At 39.9% G+C, this 19,651-nt stretch overlaps 1 protein-coding gene across 2 annotated transcripts in view; it reads left to right on the top strand.

Moving 5' to 3' along the window:
• Positions 1 to 2,104: 2,104 nt before the first annotated feature.
• The window catches only part of Dcaf7 (DDB1 and CUL4 associated factor 7), a 28,291-nt gene continuing 10,744 nt past the window's right edge, over positions 2,105 to 19,651 (top strand). For both annotated transcript variants that reach the window (XR_013092673.1, XM_076870217.1), the window contains exons 1-4: positions 2,105 to 2,469; positions 16,274 to 16,432; positions 17,119 to 17,230; positions 17,722 to 17,840. Coding sequence is in view for 1 of the 2 variants with exons in the window: in XM_076870217.1 (XP_076726332.1) it covers positions 2,332 to 2,469; positions 16,274 to 16,432; positions 17,119 to 17,230; positions 17,722 to 17,840 (528 nt within the window). In the remaining variant the exon portion in view is untranslated. The remainder of the gene's footprint in view (positions 2,470 to 16,273; positions 16,433 to 17,118; positions 17,231 to 17,721; positions 17,841 to 19,651) is intronic.

Genomic DNA, 19,651 nt, shown 5'->3' with positions numbered 1-19,651 from the left:
AAAGTCTATAATATTTATCACCCTATCATGTTTGCAAAATAGGCATATAAATTGAAATTTTAAAATTAATTTTTATGACTTTAATAAGGCTTATTTTAAGAGTTACATTTATTGATACAGTTCAAAACGACATATGTATATATATTCAATTTTTCATATGATCTGAAATTTTATTGGGACTACATCTTTTAAAATAGGGAATTTTTACTCCAAATTGACTTCTATGGCTGAGTGAGCACATGCCTGTAATCCCTGCAACTCAGGAGGCTGAGGCAGGAGGATTGCAAGTTTGAGGCCAGCCTCAGCAAGGTAGCAAGGCTCTAAGCAACTTAGCAAGACCTTGTCCCAAAATAAACAATAAAAAGAACTGGGGATGGGGCTGGGGATGTGGCTCAAGTGGTAATGCGCTGGCCTGGCATGCACGAAGCACTGGGTTCGATCCTCAGCACCACATAAAATAAAAATAAAGATGTTGTGTCCACCGAAAACTGAAAAATAAATATTAAAAAAAATTCTCTCTCTCTTAAAAACAAAAAGAACTGGGGATGTAGCATAGTGGCAAAGTGCTCCTGGGATCAATCCCCTATACAAAAAGAAAAGAAAAGGAAAAAAAGACTCCTATGTCTGTGAATGAATAGTATTATTTTTTATTATGATAAGACAAGGTCTAGCAGCAGTTTGATACTCATTTTTTCTTTCTTTGCAGTACTAGGAATTGAATCCATGGCCTCACATATGGCAGGCAAGCACTCTGCCACTGAGCTACATCAGAAGCCCTTGTTACTTTTGAGACAGGACCTCACTGGGTTGTCCTTCTTGGAATTTTTATTCATTTATTTGGAGACAAGATCTAAGTTGCTGAATGTCTCCCTAAATTGCTGAGGCTGGCTTTGAACTTGAGGTTCACCTGCCTCAGCTTCCCCAGTCACAGATTATAGGTGTGTGCCACTGCGCCCACTGTATTTTTTTTTAATATTTATTTTTTAGTTGTATTTGGACAAAATATCTTTATTTTATTTATTTATATATGGTGCTGAGGATCGAACCTAGGGCCTCGCATGTGCTAGGCGAGCGCTCTACCACTGAGCCACAACCCCCACCCCCTCACTGTTTTTTAAAAAGAGAAAACTTAAAGAGGATACAGCATTGTCCCTCTTCTTTTGACTCTTTCTGAATAGTCCGTTAAAATGACACTTATCATTTAGAGGTATACCTGATGGCATCGTCTTAACAATTCAGTACAAACCTTCCATTATAATGGAAACCATTTAAATTTATAACGATGTTACCCAGCTTCAGACTTTTCTGTCTCAAAATCATAGCACAGAGACATTTAGAGCTGGATTAGCATTTGCCGGTGGGACCCACGTAGAGGAAGGGACAGGACAGGAACTGACAAAAACTTAGAGCCAAGCTGGACCCGTCACTGCCCACTGAAAACCAGCCTTAGAACCTGAGAGCGTTTCTGGATTCTGCAGGACAGCGCGAGAAGGCCGGTTTCAAACTGGCCTAGCTCTACACATCTGCGTGTCTGGGCCTATTCTTGGGGTCCCGGGATAATAGCTTTCCGTGTTAAACGTCCTTAGGACAAGTGAGGAGCGAAAGTGGTTTCCATTTGGCCCATGCCAGGCTGCCGGGCTTCGGGGCTCAGTGTGACGAAAAAGCTGTAGGTCCTCCCTTAAGACAGAATTTTTAATTTACTCGACAGTCTTAAGAGGCCACTTAGAATAGCAGCAGCAGAGGGGGAAGAAAGGGCAGGTCACACAAGAGTTTTCACTCTCAGAGACTTGGCCTAGAACTTGAAGGCCCTCAGCTTTCCAAGCTCGCCTACAGGCCACACACCGCCCCATTCACCCGCACTGTTTGACTGATGGCTTGGTCAGCCAATGACCTTTGCGGAAGCGAAAGCGCCTGCCTCCAGGAATTGGGGCGATCGAGTAGCCGGAATGACAAACATTTACGCCAATAGTGAGGAGATTTCGAACACTACGGCCGCAATAACCAATGAAAAGAAGGAATAGCTTCCAAAGGACGTGTCAGGCAGCCAACGGCCAGCGTTGCTGCGGGGGTCGCGTGGCTTCCGTTCCAAGAGGGCGGGGCGGCATCCCAAACGGAAGGTGGTTGTTGTCGGTGCCGAAGCAGGTTTGAAACTGGGGGTCGGGCCGGGCCGTCGTTGTTTGTAGCCGCTGCCCCTCTTCCGGGCTAGGCCGTTCCTGCCCGCCCCGCCTCCCTTCCGATCCCTGCGTCCCAGGCCCGGCTCCCCGCCCGACTAGTACCCCACCAGCCGCAGCCCGCCGCAGCCCCCTCCCGCTCTGCGGCCCGGCGGCCACGATGTCCCTTCACGGCAAACGGAAGGAGATTTACAAGTATGAAGCGCCCTGGACCGTCTACGCAATGAACTGGAGCGTGCGGCCAGACAAGCGCTTTCGCTTGGCGCTGGGCAGCTTCGTGGAGGAGTACAACAACAAGGTGGGCCGGGCCGGGGCTCGGAACCTAGGTGATGGGAAGCGGGCCCGAGAGCGCTCTTTCGGGGCTGGAGCCTCGACCCTAGAACCCTCCTGTGGACAGGCTTTAGCGTCGCGGAGCGGTTGCTCAATGTCTGCCCCTGTGCTTGGCATTGCGAACGGGTCACCTTTGATTATGGCAACATTTCTGTGTAGTGGGGAGACGGAGGCACGGTGTTGTGACTTGTCCAAGGCAGACAGGTATTTCGTGTAGGTAACAGATCTCAAACCCTAGTTTGTACCCCAAAGCTACGCCATTTGTTCCTCTAATCCCCCCCCCCACTTCTGCCGCATTGCTTCAGTTCGGGGTGGGGGAGGGAAGTGGTAGTGATGGCTGTGAAGGAAAATGCAGGCGTTTCCAATAGTGGTCGTGCACGGCTGGTTACACTAGATTTCTGTAAGACTGTTTATTAAACCGGCTTCTCTGCCCCGTACTCCCACCCCCAAATACTACTACTGGATCCCCAGGCTTTCTGCCAGGATTGTCTTATTGCCTGTTGCTTTCTGATATCCATCCTCTCCCAAGCGATCTCTTTTTGGAAATCTTGGCCTGTATCATGAGCCTGCCATTGTTTCTGAATAGAGAAAGATGACATTTGGCCTAATCTTAGCTTCTTTTATGCTGATTTCTTTTATGCAACCTTTAAGTAGTAAGTCTTGCTGTACATCCATGGATTTGAGACTCTTTCATGAAGCACTGGTAGGAGGGGGAAGCTTTTAGGCTGGTTGTTCAGTGTAAATGTATTTTTGAGAGTTTGGGAAGAATTTTCTTTCCTTTACCTCTTATTACCTCTTAATATCTTCCTTTTGTTTTATTAGAGTAAAGGTTGTTATTGATAGTGATCAGAACAATTGAAAACTTTGGCTGGTTGTATTGAAAGCCTGTATTCCTGTTTATTGCTCTGAACATCAATTTAAGAGTCAAAACTGTAGACAGTTGGGTACAGTGGGAAAAACCAGGTTATCTAGGGTTATGTCCTGTTGGGACCATTGATTAGCTCTAAGATGTTGTATGGACCAGTATTATTATTATATGTGAGATCCATTATTATGTCTGCTGTGGGAGCAGGGTTCTGTTTTACACGTGAAACTCCTGTAAGATACATTTGAACATTTTAAGTTGATTTAGTTTGTCAGGAACACATCTGTTTCTCTGGAGTATGTCCTAACTTCTTTGGAGTGTCCTTTGAGAAAAGGAAGAAAGGGATGAACTCTCAGTGCCTAGACAGTATACGTACACAAAAAGTTAACAAATCCCAGGGAGAATGCATTGATCCACCCTTGTTCAAGCAAGACAGTTTTATTTCCTTTTCTCTGATGCCCCTTTCTCACACAGTGAATAGCAGAACTGGAATGGAATTCAAGGTTCTGATGTGGACACTGTGTTAATAAAATTAAGACGACTAGAACTGTTGCTTAAGCATACTAGGATTGTAGCTCAGAGGTAGAGCACTTGCTTACCACATGTGAGAACCTGGATTCTATCCTCGGCACCACATAAAAATAAATGAATAAATAAATATAAAGGTATAAAAAATACAGTATAATTTGTCTTTCAAAAGGCTGGAATCTTTTCACACAAATTGATGTGTTTTTGTTCTAAGTTCTTTCAGAGTCATTGGGTCAGCAGTAGTGGTGCCATTTCTAAGAGAGGAGAAACTGAGTCACAGCTCAACTGCTGATGGAATCAGTGGAGTAACTGATGTCAAACTTCATTTGCAGGAACTCTGTCCCAAAGTTTGTCCTTTGATTTAGCAACTGTGTGCCAGGCACATGGGTAGCATGCAAACCAGCAATCCCAGCATTAACAGAATAAGCGGTTAACAATCTCTCTCTTTCTGTCTCTCTTTCTTTTTTTTTTTTTTGGTAATGGGGATTGAACCCAGAAGCCCTCTACCACTGAGCCATACTCCCAGCCCTTTTTATTTTGTTTTGAGACATTGTCTTACTAATTTGCCCAGGTAGATCTTAAACTTGTGACCCTCCTGCCTCAGCCTCCCCAGTTGCTGTGAGTACAGATGTGCATCACCATGCACAACTTAGTTAACAATATCTTAATTCACTCCCATGATGTAGATAATGCAGAGTCTTAGAACTATTTTGTGCCTCCACCTATCAGGGTTCTTTCTGTGTGTGTGTGCACGTATATACGTGCATGCTGTGAAGGGAACACTTGAAAGCTGATGCCAATAGAACACTTCTTATTATTGTTTTCAAATGCATAAGTTATGTAGGATTCCAAAAAGAAACCAATTAAATCAAATTACAAATATCAAAAACACTTTTAAAACAGTGGCAATATAGCAATACGTACCTTAAAGTCAGCTCATTAAATTATACCATCTGGTGTAATTACCATAATTTTGAAATAGTGTTAAGGATAAATAGTATTTCAAGATGTTTAACACCTGTAATATGATAGGGAAAAAAAACAGTGATTCTGTTGACAATAAAGTCATAGATACTCATACTGCTAGGTAGCAGCCTCCATTTATAACTGAAGAAATACTTAATGTCCACCAGAGGTTAGTGAACATAAGGATGTAATTTCCAGTTCAAGTTCATGGACCTGAGATTAAGAAACCCTGCAACAGAGATCTGTGCCTAGGGGCTGGTGGACAGTAAACTCCACCTTAAAGCACTGGTTCCTGGGCTAAGTTTTAAAGAAACCTTGTCACAGGGGTGGTAGCCTACATAAGTGAGAGGAGTTAAAAATTTAAAAATTTTAGGTCTTTGATTTCTGCTTGCCATGGATCTTGAATACCAGCAGAGGACAAAGTAACATAGCAAATTAACATTCATTAAAAAGCCTAGAAATGATCATTGTTTTAAGTGTGGAGTGGACACATTGAGAAAACATGATTATGATGTTTTAAATTTTATATTAATATAATTGTGATTTACTATTATAAAATTATTCCTGGTTGGTCCACAGAATTAAATCTAAAAATCAAGAACTTGACTTCCAGATATCCCTTCATGAGAATAAATTTAGGGATGTAGTTCAGTGGTAGAGTGCTTCTTAGCATATGTGAGGCACTGGGTTCAATCCTTAGCACCACATAAAAAATACAAAGCATGCTATCCATCTACAACTACAGAAAAAAAAGAAAGAAAGAAAAAGAAACCAATTCAGTCAACTACACCTGCAATAAAAAGCCTCATTATTTGTGGTTGTGGTTTATAATCTTTTTTGGTATTGGAACAGTGGTTCTCTAAATTACTGTATGTGAGAATCCACTGAGGGATTTGTATTCTTGGGCTCCACCCCTGAAGTTAACAGGCACAGGTGGGCCATATAGCCTTTTAAGAATTACTTTAGCATCTGTTGGCTCTCGGCAGGAATTGAATCTTTTTGCATCTACAGGCTTCTAAACATTGCTTCCATCCAAGTTCATCTATGGAAAAAACTCTAGTGTGAGATAGCCTTTTTTGAGATAGTTTGGTTTGATTTTTTTTGTTTATTTTTAATAGTTCTGTTTTTTTTTTTTTTTGTATGTGTGTGTGTGTGTGTGTGTGTGTGTGTGTGTGGCTCCAGGGATCAAACCAGAGCCTTATGCTTTTGGACAAGTGCTCTACCACAGAGCTACACTCCTGGCCCCATGAATTGAGATTTTCTTCTTACTGCTTCCCAGTTTTGTGTGGCCTTTGGGTAAATTATCCTCTATGCCTCATTTTCCTCATCTGTAAAATGAGGGTAATAAGTTCATTTTATTACCTTATAAATTTGTTTGGAACATTATGTGAGTTAATATATGTAGTGGATTTAGGAATTCTACCTGACATGGAGTAAACCGTATAAAAATGTTAGCTGTTTTTTAATCATCATCATTACTGTGTCTGTAATTGAAATATGTTCAAGGAGAACTATATGTATGTTGGGTAAATCTACTTTTATATTATCAGAAAGGTACCATAAAGTGTCATTATGTTTATTCCCTGTCTTTAAAGACCTAGGGGAAAATTTCTGATTCCAGCCCATTTTTTGATCTTCCAGTTTCACATAGTCAGACTCCTGGTAGCATAGTGTATTACTTTAAGCCCATGTTCTCTTGTTCTACCTGACTTGCCCACAGTAACTCTGATACAAGAATTTGACATTTCTTTTGAGTTTTAACAGTATCTGGTCTAGGCAGGTGGTTTTCCCCTTCTTTTATTAGAAAAAGAAAGGTAACAGTTCTTGGGCTTTTCTCTTAGGCACATGTTTCAGGATTGGTTTTGAATAAAGTTGGCAGAGTGGCTGGGATTTATTTTTCCCTAATATTTAACTAACTTAGCACTTGAGCTCTTAAGCATGTGGAGAACATTTTCAAGGAAAGAGACTGTTGGTAATACCTGAGTTTTCTGAAGTGTGTCTATGTGCAACCACCTTACACCTGCAGTACTCACAGATAAACTTTTGCCTTGTCAGTCTGTGTTGCTTCCTCTGAAATTTTTAATGCAGAGTTACTTTATATATTTGGTATATTTGACACTGGTATATGATTTTTCATCTTTCAGTATTTGTGGCAGCCCATTCTCATTCATTTACTCATTAATTGAACAAGTATGTACTGAACATGTATACATGTTTTAAGCACAGGGATCATACTTGGAAAACTTCTGTAGCCTTCATCAGCAGATGAGAGATCAAAAGCAATGAAAAGAATGTGTTTTAGTACTTGTCAGTAATTTTGACAGATATTTAGAAATTTACCATGTTCTGCCAGGCCCTGGCAGAAGTGTTCCTCCAGTCCCTGGTCTTCTGTCAGCAAGGAAATTTAAAACATTAAACTCTTTTGGTTTTACTTCCCCCTTCCTTTTACTAGTCAGTGAGAGGACTGCTTCCCCCATGGGATCACTGAATATATTGTTTTTTGCTCTAACCTCGTTCCCTAGACTACTGGAGATGCTTTGATTGAAAAAGCACTGAATCTCTTCTGGAGATAGTCTGGCATGCCTGAGGCCTTGCTGCCAGGACTGACTGGTCAGTCTCTGAGTCAGGAACCAAAGGGCTGTGGTACCAGAATTCATCTTAAAAGTTTGATAGGGCAGGTCTTAGGCATCTGCAGGCACTGCCCTAGAGTAAAAATCAGGAATAGGTTTGAAGGGAGGACAAGTGGAAAAGACCAGGAAAAGCTGGTTTATACCCTTAGAATGTTGCTGTAGTTGATTTTGGTTATGTTAACAATTGTGGGGAAATGGTGCCATGGCTGGAGTTGTGCTGAACTGGATAACTTGAGAGCTGGTTTAAAGACTATACTCACATACATTGCTTTGTGTTCTGTGCTAACTGTTTATGTATTAAAGTCTAATACACAGTTTCCTCCAGGAGCTTATAATAGCAAACAAGGTAGATAATGATACTTTGAAAAAAACATAGGTATGAATAATGTGTAATTTATGTTCTTTGTGAAAGTGAAGCTGTGATCATGCTTTCAAGGGGTATTTTATATTCCATATTTGATTTTTAGAAGACATCAGACAATATTTATTTATTAATTTTTTTAGAGAAAATTTTAATATTTATTTTTTAGTTCTCGGCGGACACAACATCTTTGTTTGTATGTGATGCTGAGGATCGAACCCCGGGCCGCATGCTTGCCTGATGAGTCCGCTACCGCTTGAGCCACATCCCCAGCCCCTAGACAATACTTATGTATTTATTTTGCAGTACCAGGGGGTTGAACCTAGGGAAACTTTACCCCTGAGCTACATCCCCAGCCCTTTTTTATTTTGAGACAGGGTCTCATTAAGTTGAAGAAGCTGGTTTCCAACTTGGCAATCTTCCTGCCTCAATCTCCTGATTAGCTGGGATTATAGGTAGGTGCCATTGTGTCTAGCCAGACAGTAACATTTTCAGTTTTAAATGAGCTAGGGATGGAGCTGGGGTTGTGGCTCAGTGGTAGAGCACTTGCCTTGCACATATGAAGCACTGGGTTCGATCCTCAAGTTGGGGCTGGGGAAGCAGCTCAGTGGTTGAGTGCTTGCCTAACATGTTCAAGGTCCTAGGCTCAATCTCCAGTACCTCAAAACAAAAAAACCTGAGTAAAGGGCTGGGGTTGTGGCTCTGCAGTAGAGTGTTTTCCTAGTACATGTGAAGCTCTGGGTTCAATCCTCAACACCACATAAAAATAAATAAATAAAATGAAGATATTGTGTCCAACTATAACTAAAATATAAATATTAAAACAAACAAACCTGAGTAAAATGATCCTGCTTTGCAGCCTTTTCTCTTTAGGGACTTTCATTTCACATGTTGGGTAAAGTGTTGTGGAACAATGGTTGCAGAAGGGCACTGGAGGTAGGAGATAAAAGACACTTAGCAAGAGGGCAGGAAATACTGTGGAGAAAAAGGCAGAGAAAGACTTAGGTGTCAACCACTTAAGTCAGGTTTATTTTTTCAGTATGCTTCCACACTATGTAAGGAAGGCTAATGGCTATGGGAAAATACTGAGAAAGGAGGGCAGTGACCGCAGAAATCTGTGACTGCAGATTCCAAAATCAGAATAGCTACAGTTCTTCAAAATAGGATTTGATGGACAGAATCAATCCTCTGGGACAGTGAAAACACCTGGGATAAGAAGGAAGCTAAGCTGGGCAGGGGTTGTGGTTCAGAGGTAGAGTGCTTGCCTACCAAGTGTGAGGAACTGGGTCCGATCCTCAACACCACATATAAATAAAAAAATAAAGATATTAAACAAAAGCTGGGGGGGGGGGAAGCTAAGTGTACCAGAAGACATATTGGTGTGCTACCTCTTCTATGAGGCAGAAGGAGGAGAGGTTGAACTATGAGCAGCATGGTGGCACCTCACCTCTCTATTGGCTGAGGAGATGCAAAGGCTTCTCATGTTTTGCTAACTTGGACCATGGCCCTGGCCTCCCTTCCACAAGAGCTTCCTTCAAATCATCTGGGAAGAACCTGTCTCATTGGAAAGGAACCAGTATGAAAGCTACAGAAAGATACTATAAGAAAGGATGGGCAAGTGGAAACAAGTGTCTCGTAGTACCCTCACTTAGAATAGTATTTCACCTCAGCTAAAAAAATAATGGCCAGTCTTGCCACAGAATTCAAAGAACTTTAAAAAAATTCAAAACTCTGAGCAGAGATACAGTAGATCAAGTAAAATAAGGCACAGTGACAGGAGAAAATGGAACCGGCAGAGCACAGAAAAGTAGAAGAGAAAACTAAAATTATCACAGGATTCAAAGCCACATTGAAACAATAAAGGTAAATTCAAGCTGTCAAAAACAAAAGAATAAGGAGGACAAATATTTTAAAATGAGAGAAGTTAACCATTAGAATGTAATAGAGGTCAAAAAGAAAGAAGATCTAGGGGCTGGGATTGTGGCTCAGTGGTAGAGCGCTCACCTAGCTCGCGCGGGGCCTTGGGTTCAATCTTCAGCACCACATAAAAATAAATGAATGTGTAGAGAATCAGATGTGACTTTAAGCATGCTTGAAAACGAGATGCTTGCTGTCCTTGGTGGAGCTTGCCTGCAAGCTGGATGTTCTGCCAAGGTTTAGATAAGGTGACTGTGAGCTACTTGCAAAGGAGAAGCCCTATAATCATGGTGGACCTTGCTTGCAAATGGGATGTTCCGCCAAGGTTTAGATAAGGTGACTCTCTGCTATCTTGATGGAGCTTTGCCTGCAAACAGGATGTTCTGCCAAGTGGGCTAGGAGGGCTCTGAGAAAAATTTTTATCTGTTCTTAACAAAAAGCAGAGCTCAGAATGCTCCGGCCCAAGAGTAGATTAATCCATGAGAAGCAGGTTACTTCTGATTAGTAAGTTACTTCTGTATACTATGTTTAGCTAACTTAAAGACCTGATTCATTGCTGTTGGAATGCTGCCTTCTTTGTTCACAATACTATATAAAGACTGCTATATACAATAAGGGGGCTTCTTCTTCCGCTTCTTCGGTTTCTTCTGCTTGTTCATGCTGACCTGCGTGTGAGTCATTTGCAGCAGAATGGAATAAAAGCATTGTGTCTAACTACAACTAAAAAATAAATATTAAAAAAAAAAAAGAAAGAAGATCTAACTTAGGTGTAATGATTTCCCTGAAGAAGAGAACCAAAGAAATAAAATCAAAAGCTCAAATACATAGTTAAAGAAGAATTCAGAGGTAGAGATTTGAAGTAATGAGTTCATACAGAGTCTTAAGAAAAATTATCAAAAAGCAATTGGCACTGAAACATTGTAGGGAAATTTCTGCACTTTAAGAATGAAGAAAGAATTCTTTGAACATCTAGTCAAAGTGCTCAAGTCCTCTTTAAGAAGGGGAAAAGATGTATGGCTAACTATATTTGTTGACAGGCAATGGAGTAATGTTTACAGATCTATAAATATTGTAGGATTGTGTTTTACTATAAGTACCTGGGAGTATACTTGAATATCTATAAGGTTTATATGGAAAAAATAAAGCTGACGAACATGAGACAAGGCTTGAAAAATGGAAAGGTAGACTCTATTCTTGGATAGAAAAACTTAGCATCAGTATCCATGTCCATAAACTTCATATGATCCCTGTTAAAAATACCATAATTTTAAAAAAAATTTTTTTAGAACCAGGGTAAACTGATTAATTCTACACAGGCATTTTACAAACATGCACATATTGTCAGAAAACTTCAGAAAAGGAAGAGCAATGAAGGAGGTGGGACATTAACCACCAAGATGTTAAAAAAACAACCACAAACTGTAACTATAAGGCTGTAGTTATTAAGATTAAGATAGTTTGGTAGTACTGCAAGGATTAACAAATGAACAGAAGAGACTCTAGAAATGAACTCAGAATGCATAAAGAAATTTTGTATGTGCAAAAAGATGGTGCAATATGAATAATGAAAAATCAGTGGCATTGAGGCTAGGAAAAAAAAAAATTCTGTCTTAAACCTTGAACCAGAATTCCAGATGAATAAAAAAAAAATGTGAGTATACAACTATAGAGCATGGAAGAATTTTGTAATCACAGCGTGAGAAAGCGTAAAAGCAGGAATGAACAAACAAGTACCATATAAGAATAAAATACTTTTGGCAAAACCAACTAACCCCACAAAGTAAAAAAATAAATGACATTGAAAAACTACATGTAACATTGTAGACCACACATCTTTTAATATATAAACATCAGCAAGTTACAATCCAGTAAATCAATAGAAAAAGTGAGACCTTGTCTCACTTGGCTGGGGATGTGGCTCAGTGGTTAAGTACCCCTGAATTCAATTCCTGGTACCCCCCCCCAAAGTAACCCAACATAAAATATAAAAAGATAAACCAGTTTATGAAAATTATTGATTATGTCTTAAATTTCTTTTTAAAGTTAGGGGGAAATCAACTGACAAAAAAAAAAAAAAGAAATCGACAGGAAAAAATGCTACATATCAAAATTCATGGGAAAATAAGGAGATTTATAAGATATGCTAAATCACTTATCCAAAGTCACATAAAGGGTAAAAGCAGCTGGGCATCATGGCATGGCTCATGCCTATAATCCCAGTAACTTGGGAGGCTAAGGCAGGAGTATCACAAGTTCAAGGCCATCCTCAGTAATTTAGTGAGGCTCTAAGCAGCTTAGCAAGATTCAGTCTCAACATAAAAATAAAAGGGGCTGGAGATGTGACTCAGTGGTAAGGGGCCTCTGGGTTCACTCCCCAGGAAACCCCACCCCCACCCCCACCCACAAAGAGCAAGAAAGAAAATGATGCTAAAGGGCTCAGGAATAGAATTCTTGGTATCTAAATGTTTACCAGTCACCCCCTTTTTGGTTAGGGACTTTTATTTATTTATTTATTTATTTATTTTCCTAGGTGGATACAATATCTTTATTTTACATTTATGTGGTGCTGAGGATTGAACCCAGTGCCTCATGCATACTCGGCGAGCATTCTACCACTGATCCACAACCCCAGCCCTGGGACTTTTTTTTTTTAATATTTATTTTTTTAGCTTTAGGTGGACACAATATCTTTATTTTAGTTTTATGTGATGCTGAGGATCGAACCCAGTGCCTCACGCATGCCAGAAGAGCACACTACTACTTGAGCCATATCCCCAACCAAGGGGACTTTTTTTTAAATATTTTTTTAGTTGTCAACGAACCAGTGCCTCACACATGCTAGGTAAGCACTCTACCCCTAAACTGCAACTCCAGCCCATGGATGGGAACTTCTTATCAAAGAAATTACATTCAAATCATATCGTGGGGCTGCATTGTGGTTCAGTGGTAGAGCACTCGCCTAACATGGACAGGACCCGGGTTCAATCCTCAGCACCACATAAAAATAAAGGTATTGTGTTTTGTCCATTTACACCTAAAAAATAAATATTTAAAAAAATTATAGTCGTCAAAAGGAAAACCTAGCTTCACTATTATTGACTGATTAATCACCTCTAATGTGGTGTTTGCGTCCTGGTAAACTAAGTTGGAAAAATGCACTTTGGCCTTGAAGCTGAAGTGAGACTTTTCTGAATTTTTACTTCTGTTTCAAGGACAGATCCAACTTGAGCTCCCCCAGAAGTTGTAGGTTCTGAGAAACTGGAGTAGTTGATGGACACAGGCATTCTGAGAAGACTGATTTGCCTGGAAGAGTAAGCAAGAGTTCTGTGGGGCATGCCTAAGGGAGAGTGGTCAGGCTCACCAGGGAGACATGCCCACAGGCCCAACTCAGGTTTTTGCTATCACTTCAACAGTTCTTCCTCCATTGAATGGAGCTAGTTCCTAGTTGGGATGAAAGACCAGGACCCCTCACCCTAAGTATTTTTCTCCCCAGGGGGAAGAGGGGCAGGAATTCTTTTGGTGCACGAGTGGAAATATGGAGTAGGGAGAGAGAAGTTTAAAGAATAAGATTGCTATTAACAATTTGTCATAGCACAGTGGAAAATCTAGATGAAACATAGGAAAGCAAGTACTGCCAAATTTTCTTAAGTAGAAAACATGAATAATTTTTGAAATGATGGAAAATATTGAAAATACAGTCAAAGACTATCTCCAAATAGGTGCTTACCCCTGGAGTTTTATGGGCTAATTTACCAAAGGAAACATGTAAGAGATAAAGGCAGAATAACCATCTATAAGTTTCTACAAATCAGTAAGAAAGTTAAACAATCCAGTAGAAAATTGGACAGATGTTCTAAATTTTGGGCAAGGTACTTCAACTTTCTTTTCCTCTGCGTACTCTTCTGGAAGTATAACTACTTCATGATGATATTGAGATGATTAAATGAGGTGATTCACATAAAGCATTTCTAGTGCTTACAGATGGCTCATCATATGCTCTCAGATATTAATTATTGTTACTCAAAAATAGTCAATGGTACAGTGTTGGAAAATGGCCATTTTTTATTCAAATGGGGAAATTAGCACTCTCCTGTACTGTTGATAAAAGTATAAATGAAAGTAACCTTTTTGAAGACTGATAGAAGTAATAATGTGATATAACAACTACTTCTAGGGATATCCAACAAAAGCATTTGTACATGTTTACAAAGATAAATGAATAAGGATATTTATTCATTATAGAACTGTTTATAATAACAAAGCAATGGGATACAATCAAAATAACAATAGTTAATATTATGGTGTACTTATCATAATCTGCTGTAGAAGAGTGAAATGGCACTATCTTGTACAGACACGGGAAAATATTTCAAGATAAGTTGTTAAAACCAAGTTGCAGAATAAATTTTATGTACCAAATCTATGCTTAGAAAAATAAAACAAGGGCTGGGGATATAGTTCAGTTGGTAGAGTACTTGCCTTGAATGCACAAAGCTATGTGTTCAATCCTTAGCACCATCAAAAAAAAAAAAAAAAAAAAAAAGGCAGGGGTGGGGGGTGCTGGGGTTGTAGTAGCTCAGTGCTTGCCTAGCATCAAGCATGTGTGAGGCACTGGGTTCCATTCTCATCACCATATATAAATAAATAAAAATATTAAAAAACAAAAACACCAGACCTGTACACATACAAATACATAGAGAAACATTTGGAAAAATACCTATCACATAGTGTTTTCTCAGTGTAGAACTGTCATAAATAGAATTTGTTATGGTCAATAAGTAGAATCAAAATCGGTGCTGAAGTTAATGGGAGACTTTATCATTTTATTCTGTATTATGTGAATTTATTCACAGAGAACTCATGTTCTCTTTTGTCAAATTTAAATGTTTGAGTATCTGAACAAAAATTCAAACGAAAGTTAGAGCCAAGTGTTATTCTTTTCATATCTGGTTGGCAACTGGGAATAGAAGAGCTTGGGTCTGTTTGAGAATAAAACACAACTTGGTACAAACATATGAGGTCTCTGGGAAATGATACTAGGTTGCATAAATGAAACATTCACATTGAGTAAGACTCTTGCCTAAGTACACAGCTTGAAATATGGAGGAAAATACAATCAAGTTGTCTGCTAAGAAGCCAGAGAGAACTTTTCGAGTTGGTGGAAGTGTTCTTTTTGTGTGTGGAATGGGGTTACTCGGGTTGAATCTAGGAGGACTCTATCACTCAGACAGCCTTGTATTTGTTTTTATTTTATTTTATTTTGAGATGAGGTTTTGTTAAGTTGTCCAGGCTGATCTTGAACTTGTGATCCTCTTGCCTTAACTTCCTGAGTCATTGGGATTATAGGCATGAGCCATTATACCTAGCTGGTAGAAGTGTTTATATCTTAATTGTTGTGGGAGTTACATAATTGTGTATGTTGACCAAAAGTCACGGAACTGTACACTTGAGTGAATTTATTTATGTACTTAAAACTAATTTGGGGAGAGTATGTACAGGTATCTAAAACTAAGACCAGAAAGACAAGGAATTTTGTTTCTGCTCTATGGTTAGTGCTTTTCCTCTTATCCCACCATTCTGTCTTTGAGTTAAAAATTTGTAAGCAAATGTATGTGAGTGTCATTTCGCATTGAACCAGATTGAGTTTGACAGGAGAAGATGGAAATTAATGGTGGAAAACTGACTCTAAGCAAAAGTAGCCAGAACTAGGTGGGACTTCTTATCAGTGATGCCACTTTTTTGCCACTCACAGTGTTTTGGATTCTCACATACTCATTCACAAACCCTTATGTATAAACCTGTAACTAACTATTGTTAAAGTTGAGGGTGAGAGTGAGGATTGTGCATTGTTGACTTTTTAGTGGGACATAATTTGCTGTAAGAGACTGCACAAGGTGTTTGATATACCTGGCTTCCAAGCACCAGATGCCCACAGCATTTCCAGTCAAAAGCACTTCTTCACCCTGACTATTTTTGAGTAACATCCAGCTGAACAGATAATGCAGTTTTGTGATTTGAGGTCAAGAGTGTAGGATTGGGAGTCAGAGAACATGTATTGAGAGTTTCTCTGTCTCTAATACTGGCTTTGCAGTATTGAATGTAATGGAACCTTCTGGGTCTGATTTTTCTGTCTGGCAGTGGGATGGTTTGTCTAGGTGCCCTCTCAATGTAATAATTTCTTACTCTGAGTTAAGTATAATACAGGATCAAGATTTCTATCACTGGCTAGGGATCTGATGTATTTGATACTTCTCCAAAAGAACAAATGCTTATGCTGGCTGGGGTGTGGTGGCACACACTGGTAATCCTAAAGACTGGGAAGCTTGAGACAGGAGGATCACAAGTTTGGGGCCACCCTGGGCAACTTAGTGAGACCGTGTCTCAAAATAAAAAGTTCTAGGTAGAATGTCACTCAGGTCAGTCCCCAGCATCAAAAAAAAGGGAAAAAGAGAAGAAAGGAAGGAAAAAAAAAAAGCTTATGTGGCTCAACTTTGTTGTGTTGCAGGTTCAGCTTGTTGGTTTAGATGAGGAAAGTTCGGAGTTTATTTGCCGAAACACCTTTGACCATCCATATCCCACCACAAAACTCATGTGGATCCCTGACACAAAGGGTGTCTATCCAGACCTACTGGCGACAAGTGGTGACTATCTCCGAGTGTGGAGGGTAAGCAGATGCTTGATTAGCAGCCAGACAAATGGGCTTTCTTACTGTCAGCTGTTAGTGTGGAATCACAGAGAATGGATGGACTAGAGGCAAGTGTCATTTTAGCAAGGGAGAAGCAAGTGCAGCTTATCTGGCCTGACCTTGTTTGGCTCAGCAGATTTTCTAATAAGATTCCATGAGTCTTACTGCTGGCTGTAGTCAGCCTTGAAAACCTGAGGCTTAGTTAATTAACCTGATATGACTTGAACAGCCCTCAGTGGGTGTCAGGGCTCTTATTCTTTTGACAACCAAGATACTTTTGAGTAAACTAAACCAAATACCAGGCCATTGAGTTTAATAAATGAAGTGAGTGGGTCTTGGAGCACTCCTGCCCCTTCGCTTAGCTCACCATCAGCAACATCCTTAGTAGCCTTGGGCATTGTGTCTAGCAGGCAAGATGCCAAGATTCTGAGTAGAGCAAAGTGAGAAGACCCCTCTGAAAAGATGCAGGGAAGAAAATTTTGAAAGCAAAGTTGGGTAGAGGAGAAAGTTTGAAATAATGTAGCATTTAGGAAGTTTCTCATTCTTTATGCTGAAATGTTTTCCTTCATGTCTTAGATTTACTAAGGTACTACCTAAACAGGGTTTGGTTTTGTTTTGTTGGTTAAGATAAGACTGGTTGATCTTTTTTTTCCCCCTCCCTTTAGGTTGGAGAAACAGAGACCAGGCTGGAATGTTTGCTAAACAATAACAAGAACTCGGATTTCTGTGCCCCCTTGACCTCCTTTGACTGGAATGAGGTGGATCCTTATCTTTTAGGTAAAGAAGTTAGGGACCATGTAGTCCAGTTTGAAAAAGCAGAGATACATATTCTCATATATAACACTGTGCCTTTTTTTTTTTTTTTTTTTTTTTTTTTTGCTTCATTTTTGCGGTGCTGGAAATAGAACCCAAGGCCTTATGCATGGTAGACCAATATTGTAACACTGAGGTATACCCCCAGCCCCTGGGCCTGTTTTTAAGTACATCAGCCTAAAACAGGCCAAGTGAGAAGGCTAAATATGGAATATAGTTATTAACTCCTCTATATAGAATTGAGCTTTCTATGTGTATATGTCTTGTCTCTTGTTAAAATCTAAGGTCGTGAGTTAATAATTTTATATTTGACCCTCCCTGTGCTAAGAAAGTATTTGTGGCATGTTGTCTGCTGGGCCAAGCAGATGAGTAGGAGGGAAGTGTGCACCTCACTCCCCAAGTGTGCAAGGAGAACCTCACTCCTGGCAGCCTCTCACTTGAAGTGTTATTTGCAGGTACCTCAAGCATCGACACAACTTGCACCATCTGGGGACTGGAGACAGGGCAGGTGTTGGGGCGAGTGAATCTTGTGTCTGGCCATGTGAAGACCCAGCTGATCGCACATGACAAAGAGGTAATGACACTTTTTCTTCTTTCCTCAAATGTATTCTGTATCTGTATGTGAGAGGTCAGGCTGTTCTCTCACTATTGTGCTTGTTACATAGAAGATCATAATGCCAATATGCTTGTCTAAATTAAAAACAGTAATGTGTCAAAACAGCAGATATGTTGTGAACTAATGTTTTTTTTTTTTTTTTTTTCTTTTGATACTAGAGATTGAACCAGGGACACTTAATCCCAAAGCCAAATCCACAGCTCTTTTTTTATTTTTTATATTGTGACAGGCCTTACTGATTTGCTGAAACAACTTGTGATCCTTCTGCTTCAGCCTCCCAAGTCGCTGGGATTATAGGCATGAGCCAGCATGCCCAGCAACTAATGAATTTTTTGACTGATATGAATGACTTATTCTATAGTTTTATCATTTTTCTTTTCATGCCAAAGGTTACTAGGGTTTTGGGGGTTCCACCCCACCTGGGTACTGGGGGTTGAATCTAAGGCCCTTTGTATGCCAGGCAAATGTTCCACCACTGAGCTATATTCCAGCCTTCTTTTTTTGTAAATATTTTTTAAGTTATACATGGACACAATATATGTATTTTGTTTATTTATTTTCATGTGGTGCTGAAGATTGAACCCAGTGCCTCACATGTGAGACAAGCACTCTGCCACTGAGCCACAACCTTAGCCCTATCTCAGCCTTTTTAAAATTTCTTTGAAACAGAGTGTCAACTATGTTTCCCAAGGTGGCCTCAACTATGTTGGGATCCTCCTGCCTCAGCCTCCCCAAAAGTGTTTTTTTTTTTTTTTTTTTTTTTTTTAATAATGAAGTCCCTTACAGACACACTGGAAACTGATGTGATTAAAAATAATCTTAGAGTAATACTTGCCTCAAAACTTAATAGCATTTGTTGGAGGGAAGGGAGGCAGTAAAAGGATATTTCTTGACAGACCAACCTAATTTTCAATTTTTTTTGTCTAAAAAGGTTTTATTAATCTTGTACTTCTAATCTGTCAGAAAAGCTATTGGTGATTATATTTTAGTAAAAGCATTCCTTTGATGATTTGGGGAAATGGTCATAAATTTTTCTTTCCAGAGCCATTCCATGCTCCTGTCTGATTTCCTGGAGGTCGTGTTTCCTTTTCTATTCTCCCTTACCTACATGGCTAGGGGTATTAATATTTGTACAGGAAAAAAACAAAAATAATGTGAGGTAAGGCCCTGCAATCAGTCCCCAGTGTGGCCAAAAGGAAAAAAAAAAAATGTCTTAACCTTATGCCAGAAACTTGAGGTTGACAAGAGACTAGGATGGTGACAATCAGGTTATCATTTTTAGTGAGGGATTGTTCTTCAGGCTTCTGTACTCCTAAACATAAGATTCATTACAAAGACTACTGGACTTGACTTCTGCTAATCATATGAAGGGTTTGTCCTACAGAAAGGATTAGTGAGGAACTTCTGGAAACCATCTTGGGCATCATGTGGAACAATGCTGCATTTTAGTTATGTGACAGCCTCGCTCACTGTTCTCTGTTAGATTCAACCCAGAGATGGCAATTACTCTGATATTTGAACTTGGAGGCCTCAAGCCAGGGAATTGCTTCCATAGATGCTGTTTAAGCTGAGAACCTACAGAGGCAACAGTGAATAATTGAGCTAAGAGTAGTAGGAAGCTGACACTTCCTGTAGACCAAAGGTGGCAAAGGAGGAGGCAGGGTTCCTGGAGCCCAGGGGCTGAGTTTACCTGGCAGAAATGCTTCTAAGAACAGGGAGAGGAGGAAAAAATACTTAGCTTCTCTACTTTCCACCATCCCACAGGGCCT

Source organism: Callospermophilus lateralis, chromosome 11 (assembly GCF_048772815.1).
Source record: "Callospermophilus lateralis isolate mCalLat2 chromosome 11, mCalLat2.hap1, whole genome shotgun sequence".
Classification (NCBI taxonomy): domain Eukaryota; kingdom Metazoa; phylum Chordata; class Mammalia; order Rodentia; family Sciuridae; genus Callospermophilus; species Callospermophilus lateralis.
This window is presented reverse-complemented; position numbering and strand designations above follow the sequence as displayed.